General features: G+C 38.9%; 1 protein-coding gene across 1 annotated transcript in view; it reads left to right on the top strand.

Moving 5' to 3' along the window:
- Positions 1 to 13,321, top strand: part of PRKAR2A (protein kinase cAMP-dependent type II regulatory subunit alpha) — a 102,275-nt gene that overhangs the window by 40,616 nt on the left and 48,338 nt on the right. Inside the window, exon 2 of the mRNA XM_012771212.3 lies at positions 5,473 to 5,508. Coding sequence (XP_012626666.1) covers positions 5,473 to 5,508 — 36 coding nt within the window. The remainder of the gene's footprint in view (positions 1 to 5,472; positions 5,509 to 13,321) is intronic.

Genomic DNA, 13,321 nt, shown 5'->3' with positions numbered 1-13,321 from the left:
AGAAATATGGAGAAGAAGGAATAGCAGCATTTTCTGACCAGTTGAGAAAGGAGAATGAATTATTTGTGTGTACAAAATCATAGTGGGTGGATTTCTTTCTTTTTCTTTTTAAATTGTGAGCCAATAATGAGCCCTCTAGCACATTGATTAGGTATCAGAACTCCAAATGTGTTGCCCAGTACTTTTCTTGGGCTTGTCCTGACTTGGGTGGTTTTTTTTTTTTCCGGCATATTATGGGGGTACAAATTTTAAGGTTTCAATAAATGCCCTTTCCCCCCTCCCCCCAGAAGTCTGAGTTTCCAGCATGACCATCCCCCAGATGGTGCACATCTCACTCATTATGTATGTATATACCCGCCCCCCTCCCCCCTCCCACCTGCCCTTGTCCTGACTTGTTAAATAGTGCCCTGATACCTTGACTATCCCTCACCTGTGTTTCCAGCTACCCTGGGCATTTACACTCCCCCCACCCAAAAACAAACGAACAAAACTTTCTTGCCTTTGGGGCTTTCCTCAGGCTATTTCATCTGCCCAGAGGGGCTTTCATCCCCTGGCCTATGGGGGTCCCTGGCCCACCTGCCACCTATTGATGGCAGTTCTTCCTGGCAGCCCCATTTTGTGATTAACCACTCTTATGGGCCTACCATAATATCTACTTCATAGTCCCGTTTTTTTGAGATTTACAATACTGTACTATGTTATATTGGTTCCCCCAAACACAAGGCTTTCATTAATACCCTACTCTCCATCATCTGCCTCTGTACACAGCCACTACTGCTAACATCCTATCAGCATAGCTTTGAGTGTACCTGCTATTTGTGAGCTAGCTCAGTGTGTCCTCTTGAGCTTTGCCCTGCTGTAGTTGTGCTTAGATTATGTTTTCCAGGGTTTTATGGCATTTCTTGCTACATAGATAGTTCTCACTATCTATAATTCTATTATCTTGTCCATCACATGTTTGAGTTGAAAATAAGAGAGATCTTTGTTCAATTTGTCTAGCATGTTCTTACTGTTATTCACCACATATAATTCTTTGCCTGTTCAAAGAACTATTTTTTTTTTTTTTTTTTGAGACAGAGTCTCGCTTTGTTGCCCAGGCTAGAGTGAGTGCCGTGGCGTCAGCCTAGCTCACAGCAACCTCAAACTCCTGGGCTCGAGTGATCCTTCTGCCTCAGCCTCCCGGGTAGCTGGGACTACAGGCATGCGCCACCATGCCCGGCTAATTTTTTATATATATATCAGTTGGCCAATTAATTTCTTTCTATTTATAGTAGAGACGGGGTCTCGCTCTTGCTCAGGCTGGTTTTGAACTCCTGACCTTGAGCAATCCGCCCGCCTCGGCCTCCCAAGAGCTAGGATTACAGGCGTGAGCCACAGCGCCCGGCCAAGAACTATGTTTTGATTTTCAGGGTGTGTCAGTATTTAAGGAGTTCATTTCATAGGAATGATGACTTAGTTTTCATTGAGAACTCATTTGTTAATGTTCATGAGGCATATGTTTTCAGGTCAGGTGGTAACCTATTAAGTCTTATGTATCCCTGTCAGTATTTGTTTATAGTAGAAAAAAGAGAGCAATTTAGGTATTATTTCTTGATGGAAGATTTTCTTGTATTTGTTATGCTAGCTGACTGGTGTCAGCTTACCTTTGTCTGGTCCACATAAAGACTGATGTGCTCTCTTGTGAGCTGTCTAAGCAGTAATGAAATTAGATTAAAATGGTCTCTTTGACTGCTGTAGACATTGATTAGCATCCTCTGTGTGCTTTGGCATTGTATCTTGCTCCAGTTGCAGCAATTTATTCTGGACCTGTAAAAACTTATAAGATGTGTACTATTAATAATAATTAAGAATTAAATAATACAGGTTTATCAGGCAGCTTATTTTTACCCATTTTGTTTACTTTTTCATCCATTTATTTGTATATTCATGCTAAATGCCTGACATCTTTCATTTGTAAATACTTTCCACTGCAGTGTTGACATATTTTTTTTTAAACTTTTGAACCTATTTCACAGTAACAGATAATGCTTTAGGGATTTAAGAAATAATTTTATCCTTTTTGCACAATAAATGGAAATAGTGATTTTAAGTTTATATTTTTAAGTTTTAGCCCAGTATATTATGAAATAAAGTAAATTTCAACAAATTGTTAGCTGGTCTTAGGGGCTCATACTTGTAATCCCAGTACTTTGGGAGGCCAAGGAAGATCACATAAGCCTAGGAGTTCAAGGCTGCAGTGAGCTATGATTGCGCCACTCACTCTAGCCAGGGAGATGAGAATGAGACCCTGTCTCTTAAAAGAAAAAAGAAAATTGTTTAGTGCCCGCATTTAATTTGCCTTGAATGAGTTTATGAAAACATGATTTAGCAGTGGAATAACATTGAAATTTTATCATGTTTGATTTGAAGACCTACATTTAGAATGATTTTTAAAATATTTTTTTTTTTTTTTGAGACAGAGTCTCGCTTGTTGCCTAGGCTAGAGTGAGTGCCGTGACGTCAGCCTAGCTCACAGCAACCTCAATCTCCTGGGCTCAAGCAATCCTTCTGCCTCAGCCTCCCAAGAAGCTGGGACTACAGGCATGCACCACCATGCCCGGCTAATTTTATATATATATATAGGCCAATTAATTTCTTTCTATTTATAGTAGAGACGGGGTCTCGCTCTTGCTCAGGCTGGTTTCGAACTCCTGACCTTGAGCAATCCGCCCGCCTCGGCCTCCCAGAGAGCTAGGATTACAGGCGTGAGCCACCGCGCCCGGCCTAAAATATTTTTTACAAGACAATTCACCCCCTACTGAAAAATGGAAAGAATAGTGAACTCCTAGATTGATCAGTTGTTAACATTTTGCTTTACATATTTAAAGAAAAAATTTAATTATAGTAAAATATAACTACCATAAAATTTATCATCTTTACCATATTTAATTAATTGGTGTTAAGTACATTCACAACGTTCTGCAACCATTATCACTATCCATCTCTAGAATTGTTTCCATTTTGCAAAACTGAACTTCTGTACCTTTTAAATAATAACTCTCCTTTCTCCTCTTCCCACAGTCCCTGGCAACCACTATTCTACTTTCTGTCTCTATGAATTTGACTATTCTGGGTACTTCGTTTAAGTGGAATCCTGCAATATTAGTCTTTTTATGACTAGCCTATTTCACTTAGCATAATGTCCTCAAAGTTCATCTATGTTGTAGCATGTGTCAGAATTTCCTTCCTTTTTAAAGACTGAATGATATTCTATTGTATATATGTGTTTGTACACACATTTTGTTTATTCATATATATATATATTTGTGTGTGTGTATAGAAATACAATTTTATGTGTTGATTTCTTTTTTCTTTTTCTTTTTTTGAGCTTGCTTTGTTGCCCAGGCTGGAGTGCCTTGACATCAGCCTAGCTCACAGCAACCTTAAACTCCTGGGCTCAAGCAATCCTCCTGCCTCAGCCTCCTGAATAGCTGGGACTACTGTAAGCATGGGCCACCACGCCTGGCTAATTTTTTTCTATTTTAGTAGAGATGGGTCTTGCTCTTGCTCAGACTGGTCTCGAACTCCTGACTCAAGCTATCCTCCCGCCTCAATCTCTCAGAGTGCTAAGATTACAGGCATGAACCACCACACCTGGCCCAGTTTTTTATTTCAATGACTACATTTTTTTCCCTAGAAGTTCTACTTTTTACATGTCTCTCTGGTTATTTTTAGTAATATCTCATTCTTTTCTTTATGCTTTTGATTTCCTAAACAAAACATAAAATGTTTTTGATTTTTTTTAAACATACTGTTCTTATTTTATAATAGTTCTGTAATCTTGATATCTATCCATTTGTTTCAGGTATTCCCTGATAGCACCCATTATATGTTTTATAATTTTAGGTTGTGTAGTCATGTTCATTGCGGTTTTCATTGTGGAAATTCCATGAGGCCTGAGTTGAGAGCTTAAACTGGTATATCATCTGTCTACCTGAATGACAGGCACATGTGTTTCAAGTGATCAAAGGAAACTTTCTCCTGTATCCTCAAGCTAGAATGTAAGCTCCATGAAATTAGAAGTCTTTGTTTTGCTCAGTGATGTCTCACAAATTATCACCAACAGTGCATGCCATGTAGTAGGCACCCCACATGTATTTGTTGAACTAAATTCATTGTCTTGCTTTGCTGGTGGGTGGGTTAATTTTTTTTTTTTTTTTTTTTGAGACAGAGTCTCGCTTTGTTGCCCAGGCTAGAGTGAGTGCCGTGGCATCAGCCTCGCTCACAGCAACCTCAAACTCCTGGGCTCGAGTGATCCTTCTGCCTCAGCCTCCCAGGTAGCTGGGACTACAGGCATGTGCCACCATGCCCGGCTAATTTTTTTTTTATATATATATCAGTTGGCCAATTAATTTCTTTCTATTTATAGTAGAGACGGGGTCTCACTCTTGCTCAGGCTGGTTTCGAACTCCTGACCTTGAGCAATCCACCCGCCTCGGCCTCCCAAGAGCTAGGATTACAGGCGTGAGCCACAGCGCCCGGCCTGGTGGGTTAATTTTGACTAATTCTTTGATTGAGGAAATAGTGAGAGACTATTGTAAGTACTTTCTATCAGTAATAGTTGTTTTCTTTTGAATTATTGCCTATTTGTTCTAGATGATTCCAGTGTTATGATAAAGGAACATTTGCCTACTTCCTGGGCCTATTTTTGTTTCCAAGGCTTCACATTAGTTTTGTTTAGCTCTCTGAGCCATCTTCAATTTGTTTGTCACTAATCTTCATATTTTTCTTTTTTGGATGGAGGGAAGTCATGTATTTTTTTAAAAAAATAAATTAGATTAAGCTTTGGAGGTTAAAAAAACCTTATGCAGATGATACAGTTGAGTAGTTAGAATTTAGACAACCATCAGACATAGTGTGATAGGTGAAAAGTAAAAAAAAAATAACAAAGAAAAATTTATGTTTTTTCCCAACATAAAAACATTGGTACATTTTTCTGATTAATGTATTAATCATATGCAGGAGAAAACCCATCCAAATAAGGGGGACAGTATAACTTAATGGTTAATTTATTTTTAACTTTAGTGTAATACTCAAATTATTTTTAAATGAAATTTAAATGCTATTTTCTAGCAGGTCTGGGGATTATCTTTAAAGTATATTAAAGAAGAAAATTTTACTGCTTTGTATCATAACATTACCAATAAATTCAGCAGACTTCTTATTCATTTGGAATGATACAAAGTAAATGGAACGTGAGTGTGAGCAGAAATAAAATTGCCACCTTGAGTACATTGAAGTTATAAAGAGTTTAAGAGATATTTTCTATATTGTCTTAGTATCACATTGAACAGTATTTCTGGTTGAGTATGGAAGAAAATGAACTGATGTACTACTTGGTTCTGTTGTCAAAGATCTTTGCAAAAAGGGAGAATAAAAATGGGGTCATGAGATATAACGATGACTAAATATTGCTGCTTCTTTGTTTTGCAGTTCCAGTTCCTGGCAGATTTAATAGGCGAGTATCAGGTACGTGCGTTCTCTTTCATAACATACTGCTGAAATGCTATTTTAAGATAGGAATATGTTTAAAAAAATAAACTGATCTTTTAAATATAAAGATAAGCTGACAACATCATAGAACGTCATGCAAAAAGTAAAATTATCTCTGGTTTTTTCATTCTGTTTTCATTTAAGTTCTGAGTATATATGCACATATTTTTATATTGCTATAGTTGGTATGGTTTGCATTTAAGGTCATTAATATTTTTTCATGTTTATAGTTACAGCTTCTAAAAATGATTTTTTTTTTCTATTCTTTTTTCTTCTTCCACACATGACTAACTCAACATGACTAAAAATGATTTTTTGTACTACTGTTCCTGGTATTCTGGATTATGCTGCCATTAACTTCTCACATACAACTCTTTGAGCCACTTGAATTATTTCCTATTTTGGTGCTAGAAGTGGCAATCTGTCAGAGACTGAGCATTGGCTTTGGCTTTTTCCGTGTCTTGTTTTCTAGAAACAGTCTACCAATTAAGCTGCAGGGAGAAAGGCACCTGCAGAGGCAACTTTTCCACCATCATGTAATATGGACTTTAGATGTAAAATAGTACCTCACATAATTTTATTTGGCATTTCTTTTGTTAAAAAAAATTAATGCTTTTTACAAATATGGGAAATCTATTCGTATTTTCTTATATGAGACTACTTTGGTAATATTTTGCCATTTTATCTGTTATGGTCTATATTATTTTTTAAACAAGTTGGAGTAATCTATCTAAATTTTTTTTTGAGAAAGAGTCTCACCCTGGCTAGAGTACAGTGGCATCATCATGACTCATTGCAACCTCAAACTCCTGGGCTCAAGCAATCCTTTTGCCTCAGCCTCCTGAGTAGTTGGCACTGTAGGCACACACCACCATGCCCAGTTAATTTATTTTTATTTTTTTTTTATTTTTGGTAGAGAGGAGGTCTCAGTATCTTGCCTAGGCTAATCTGTAACTCTTGGCCTCAAGCGATCCTCCCGCCTCAGCCTCCCAGAGTGCTGGGATTATAGGTTTGAACCACTGTGGCCAGCTGACTCAAAAATTTTTAATATATGACTGATACCTCAAACTTTGCCTTATACAAATACAAGGTAGGTATTCAGTAACTATTATATTTATTGAATATATACATTCTCTTCTTCTTCCTTTTTTTAATGATTGTTCCTAGGCCGAGAGGTCTCCCTTTTTTCATAGAGCTGATAAATATATTTTCTGAATGTTTTTCTTAAAATGTTTGACTTTTTGGTAAGTCTGGAGTTTATTTGGTAGTACAGTTGAGATTTTAATGTGTTTCCAAATTGCTAGGCAAGCTGTATGTTTCACATTCTTTCATATTTCCTTTTTTTGGAAAGGTTTCTTGGTTTTAAATTGTTATATGACCTATTATCTCATAAGGCTAGGAATTTCTTTTCTATCTCCCAATCCTTTTCTTTGAGAAAATTGGCTCATTTATGTTTTCAGAAACTCTCTGGTAATGTTCAAACACCAAAATCTGTTTAAAGGAAATTTAAGACTTTGTTCTCATGTTGAGAGAATCAATTTCCTGAGAGGAAATAGATTAGGGATTAAGTTTGCTTTGAGACCTATGAGTTTTTATGTTCCATTTCTGTTCATCCCTGCCCTGCACTTCTTTTTTTCCAAAAGGTTAGAAATATCCCTTAACATCTACAGGATATATTGGGAAGAGGGAGGGTATCATGACACTTCCTCTGATGGTCACAGATGGTGTTAATTTTTGAATTAGTGTGTGGCGGTCCTCTGTTAGTGTTACTCAGTTCTTCAACCTTCTGGAGGACCTGGACAAGTACTTGGTGTTATCCTTCATAGATGTTATAGTTTTAGGATTTAAAACCTTTTCATATCATTGAAATGTTAAGTTAAAATAAAAGATTTTTCAAAGAATCCGAAAGGATGATGCAGGAGAGAAAATGCAGCAATAGGTAACATTTCTCCAAGTGTAGACTACATGCTAGGTGCACAATTTTAAGGTCTTTCTAAATGCCTTCCTTGTATTGTTTTTTTTTAGACAGAGTCTCACTCTGTTGCCTGGGCTAGAGTGCTGTGGCATCAGCCTAGCTCACAGCAACCTCCAACTCCTGGGCTCAGGTGATCCTCCTGCCTCAGCCTCCTGAGTAGCTGGGACTACAGGCATGTGCCACCATGCCCGGCTAATTTTTTCTATATATTTTTAGTTGGCCAATTAATTTCTTTCTATTTTTAGTAGAGAGGGAATCTCACTCTTGCTCAGGCTGGTTTCGAACTCCTGACCTTGAGCCATCCTGCTACCTCAGCCTCCCAGGGAGCTCCTTGTATTGTTGAATATCATCTCAACAATAACACTCTGAGGTACATATCTTGAGTACATTTTATTCCCATTTTACAGATGAAATGGCAGCAAAGCAGAGGTTAAGTAACTTGCAACAGTTTTTTTTTTTTCTTTTTTTCTTTCTTTTTTCCTTGATGCTCAAGAAACCAAAATCTAGACTTGCAACAGTTGAGGTGATAACGTGCCCAAAGGTAGCATAGGTCCTAAGGTACTGCCTTTTCTATTTCCTTGCACCCTTTGAAATTCTTAGTCTTCAACTAAATCCTCTAAATTCTTAGCCTGTTCTCTGAGTACAGCCTTCATCTTTCCATTGTAGCTGAAGCTGGGCTTGCACTGTAGGCTTCTCAAGCAATGGCTCTTTTCTCTTCTACCTTCCTTGTAACACTGACAGGAAATGGGGGAATGTCTGTATTGCTTCTCTTGGCTGCTTCAAGACCATTCCCTGTCCCTTCTCCCTAAAACCCTCAGTTTAAAAACTTCATATAATTATATTCTACCAGCCACTGCTCCCCCTTGTCATCTACTAATCCTGAGGTCATTGCTTCTTATTATTATTAGATGTTTCTTCCAGTGTCTGGCTTTTCTGTTCCTTGACCTCCTCCTTCCCTCCAAAGATCCTATTTTCCACTCCTCTACCCTACTGCTGCCACTGACTCCAATAATCATACTCTGGTACAACAAGCAATGCAACTCCTCACACCTAAGTTGATGATCTCATTCCCCAGCCACTACCTGCTGTCTTCTCAACTCTTTTGCTATCCTGTTCCAACTCTTTTGCTATCCTGTTCCAACCCTGATAACCCGTTGAGCTGCCTCCTTTTCACTATTCCTCACTTCCCCTTAAATTTCTTTTCTTTTTTTTTTTTTTTTTTTTTTTTGAGACAGAGTCTCGCTTTGTTGCCTAGGCTAGAGTGAGTGCCGTGGCGTTAGCCTAGCTCACAGCAACTTCAAACTCCTGGGCTCAAGCAATCCTTCTGCCTCAGCCTCCCAAGTAGCTGGGACTACAGGCATGCACCATCATGCCTGGCTAATTTTTTCTATATATATTAGTTGGCCAATTAATTTCTTTCTATTTATAGTAGACACCGGGGTCTCTTCCTTGCTCAGGCTGGTTTCAAACTCCTGACCTGGAGCAATCCGCCAACCTCGGCCTTCCAGAGAGCTAGGATTATAGGCGTGAGCCACCGCACCCGGCCCCCTTAAATTTCTTGATCAGTGATTATAATAACTCCCTGGCACATATTCTCAATTTACTTTTCCTTTTTTACTTGGTTGGCTTAACCACACTTTGGTTAAGCCCAATTCTCTACTTACTTTGTGCTTGTACCAATACAGCAGAACTTGATTGGAGGAAAATAGATAGCCCTATTGACTGATCTTATTACAGTTCATGATCATTAACTTTTAGTAAGCTCTTACTACCAGCAATCATACTATGTTCCCATGTTTTGTTCACTCTCTGTTCTCCTACATAAGTGTTTCATATCTTCTCTCTCTGAAAACTTCGAATACCTCCTCCTCCATTTTCAGCAGATGATTTTGTTCTCTATTTAACCAAGGAAATAGAAGCCACAGAAGAGAATTTCCATAGAGTCCCACTACCACATCTATCCTTCTTCACCAGCATATGAGTCCATAGTATCCACCTATGTTAGATCCCATCTGTTCATCCTTCTAGAAATTAGCTTCTCTATATCCTGCATAATCTTTATTCTTTATCTGGATTATACTTTCAACAAAGAAACATTTTGTTGGCTCTCTCTTCTTAAAAAGTAAAGTAAAACTTTTTTTTATTTTGTAAAATAAAATTTTACAATTTTATTTTGTATCTTATCTATTTTGTTCATTGGTGTATATGAGTACATCGAACAATCTGAGTACGTATGAATGGGTAGATGGATGGAGGGAAGGAAGGAATCAGGAGAGATTATACTATAGGCAAAAGAAATTAAATAGCCGAAATAAAAAAAAAAAGAAATTAAATACTACTTAGAGGGAGTCAAAAATTGCATTAGAGGTTGAAAAACATTGTTACTATTTGGCTAGTACCAGAAAGGATGCATTCTAAGTGGAAGAGAATCATAAAGACTTGAAGGGAGTTGAGTTGGACCTGGCTGCTCTGCTTATAGGGGAGGAGTAAAGTAAAGTTGGAAAGAGAGATGAGGAATGGGGCCTGATGTGACCCAAGGACCTGGGCAAAAACTAGTTGTGTGAGGATGTGTACTGTGTCAAAGACTGCAGAAGAGACTTCTCTAACACTTCAGGGTGACTGAATAAATAGTAATCTAGAACGTAAAGCACTGTAGGAGAGGTAGCAGTTAAATTGAGTGCCTCCTGTGAGCCCAGTCCTATTTTTTAAATGTCACTTTCTCTTATGGTCTATTAATAAGTCAATTGCTTACAGATTCATATCAAAACCCTATCAGTGAGTAACAGGCTGCATCTGGTGGCAGGCTTTAAGTCAGGTCCTTGGATCACATCAGAAGCCCCATTCCCCATCTCTCTTTTCAACCTTACTTTACCTCCTCCCCTACAAGCAGAGTAGCCAGGTCCAGCTTTAAGTCAGAATCTGACACTTATTTTAGTTTGCATGTGGCATGCCCATTATCTTATTTACCACTTCCATCTGCACCTCTCTCCTGCACTGCACACTTAGCTCAGTCACAGTTTTGGTAAACCCACAAGCTAACCCTTGCAAAAATGAGTGAAAAATAAATGTCACTGCAGAGCTTCTTTGAAAAGGGGGAAAGACCCAATGATGAGACAGCCAAAGACTCTAAGACTCCCAACAAAATGAAAGCTGCACTTAAAAGAAAATACCAAGAGTTCTACCTAAAATTACAGGTTCACTACAACTGGTGATTCACATTCTCCAAGTGTGCTTTGTATAATATGTGGCAACCAGCTATCCAGTGAAGCTTGGAGACCACGTGGAGACCAAGCACCTTGCGTTGAAAGACAAACCTTTTGAGTTTTTCAAAAGAAAAAACATGAACACGAAGAACAGAAGCAATTATTGAAAGCCAACATTTCATCAAGTGCGTTTGCACTGAAAGCATCATTCTTAGTGGCTAACCGCATTGCTAAAGCTAAGAAGCCCTTTACTATTGGTGAAGAGTTGATCCTGCTGCTGCTAAGGACATTTGCCATGAACTTTTAAGAGAGGCTGTAGTTCAAAAGGTGGCACATATTCCTCTTTCGGCTAACACCATAACTAGATGAATTGATGAGACAGCAGAGGATAATGAGGCACAATTGTTAGAGAGGGTTAATGAGTCACTGTGATATGCAATCCAGGTTGACGAGTTCTACTGATACAACAAAGCAACAGTGCTTATTTTTGTGCTATATATTTTTCAGGAGAATGTGCATGGGATATGTTATGTGCACTTTTGTTGCCAACCAACACAACAGCTGCAGAACTATTCAAGTCTTTGAGTGATTACACATCAGGAAAACTGAATTGGTCATTTTGTGTTGGTATGTGCATGGATGGAGTGACCACCATGACTGGACGGCTTTCTCGTTTCACTACTTGGTTAAAAAGGTTGCTTCTGGGCCGGGCGCTGTGGCTCACGCCTGTAATCCTAGCTCTTGGGAGGCCGAGGCGGGCGGATTGCTCAAGGTCAGGAGTTCAAGGCCGGCCTGAGCAAGAGCGAGACCCCGTCTCTACTATAAATAGAAAGAAATTAATTGGCCAACTGATAATATATATAAAAAAAAAAAAAGGTCGCTTCTGAATGTGAGTCTATGTACTGTGTCATCCATAGAGAAATGCTGGCTAGCTGAAAAATGTCACCTGAACTAAACATTTTGCAGAGTGTGATTAAAATTATCAACCATGTTAAAGTACATGCCCTTAACTCACATCTGTTCCTGTAGCTCTGTGAGGAGATGGACACAGAGCATACACATCTTCTCTTATACACAGAAGTGAGATGGCTTTCTAACGGTAGATCACTGGCCAAAGTTTTTGAGTTATGAGAGCCACTCCAGGGATTTCTTTTACAAAAACAATCACCACTGGCAGCATATTTCAATGACACAGAATGGGTCAAAAAACTTGCTTATTTGTGTGACATATTTAACCTGCTCAGTGAACTCAATGTGTCATTTCAGGGGAGAATGACAACTGTGTTCAGGTTGGCAGATAAAGTGGCTGCATTCAAAGCCAAACCAGAATTATGGGGGTGACAAGTGAACATTGGGATTTTGACATGTTTCAAAGCTAAGCAGAGATTTTGAAAGAGACTGAGCCAGGGCCTTCTTTCTCCTTACTGGTGCATGATCACCTATCTCAGCATTCACAAGAGTTTGAGCATTATTTCCCAACCACAGAAAAACCCCGAACTTGGAAGGAATGGATCTGCAGCCCATTTGTGAATAGAATAAACCAGGTGAATTGACTTTGTGTCAGAAGATCAACTGCTTGAGATCACAAGTGACAGTGACCTTGAAAGTATGTTTGAGACAACTTCAAATTTCCATACATTCTGGATTAAAGTCAAGACAGTCTATCATGAGAGAGCCCCCAAAGCACTGAAAAGCCTGCTTCCATTTCCAACAGCCTGCCTTTGTGAAGCAGAGTTTTCTGCAGTGACAGCAACCAAAATGAGATTACAGAGTAAACTGGACATAAGCAACACACTTTGGGTGTCACTGTCTCCCATTACCCCCAGATGGGACTGTTGAGGTGCAGGAAAACAAAACAAGTTCAGGGCTCCCACTGATTCTGCATTATGGTGAGTTGTATAATTATTATATATTACAATGCAATGATAATAGAAATAAAGTACACAGTAAATGTAATGTGCTTGAATCATCCTGAAACCTTTCCTCACCCCAACCCACCCCCTGACCCCCAGGCTATGGAAAAATTGTCTTCCATGAAACTGGTCCCTGGTGCCAAAAAAGTTGGTGACTGCTGCTCTACATCAAGTGATAAATAGACTAAATGAAGACAGTTCATGGCTTTCTTGATATAGTCCCAAATCAGTGTTAACTGTCTTTGAGTTTGAAATGTTAGCATGATTTCTATTGATTTCAAAACCTCCTTCATATAAAAAAAACAAGCAAACAAAACAGGCCAGGCATGGTGGCTCACACCTGTAATCCTAGCACTCTGGGAGGCCAAGGTAGGCAGATTATTTGAGCTCAGGAGTTCGAGACCAGCCTGAGCAAGAGCAAGACACCATCTCTACTAAAAATAGAAAGAAATTAATTGACCAACTAAAAATATATAGAAAAATTAGCCTGGCATGATGGTGCATGCCTGTAGTCCCAGCTACTTGGGAGGCTGAGGCAGGAGAATCACCTGAGCCCAGGAGTTTGATGTTGCTATGAGCTAGGCTGACGCCACAGCACTCTAGCCCGGGCAACAGAATGAGACTCTGTCTCAAAAAAAAACAAAACCAAAAACAACCCCCAGCTTTCATTTATTAAATATGCATTGAAACCTCAAAGC

This window comes from Microcebus murinus, chromosome 1, assembly GCF_040939455.1.
Source record: "Microcebus murinus isolate Inina chromosome 1, M.murinus_Inina_mat1.0, whole genome shotgun sequence".
Taxonomy (NCBI): Eukaryota; Metazoa; Chordata; class Mammalia; order Primates; family Cheirogaleidae; genus Microcebus; species Microcebus murinus.
The sequence above is the reverse complement of the archived record's forward strand: the minus strand, read 5'-3'. Positions and strand labels throughout refer to the sequence as shown.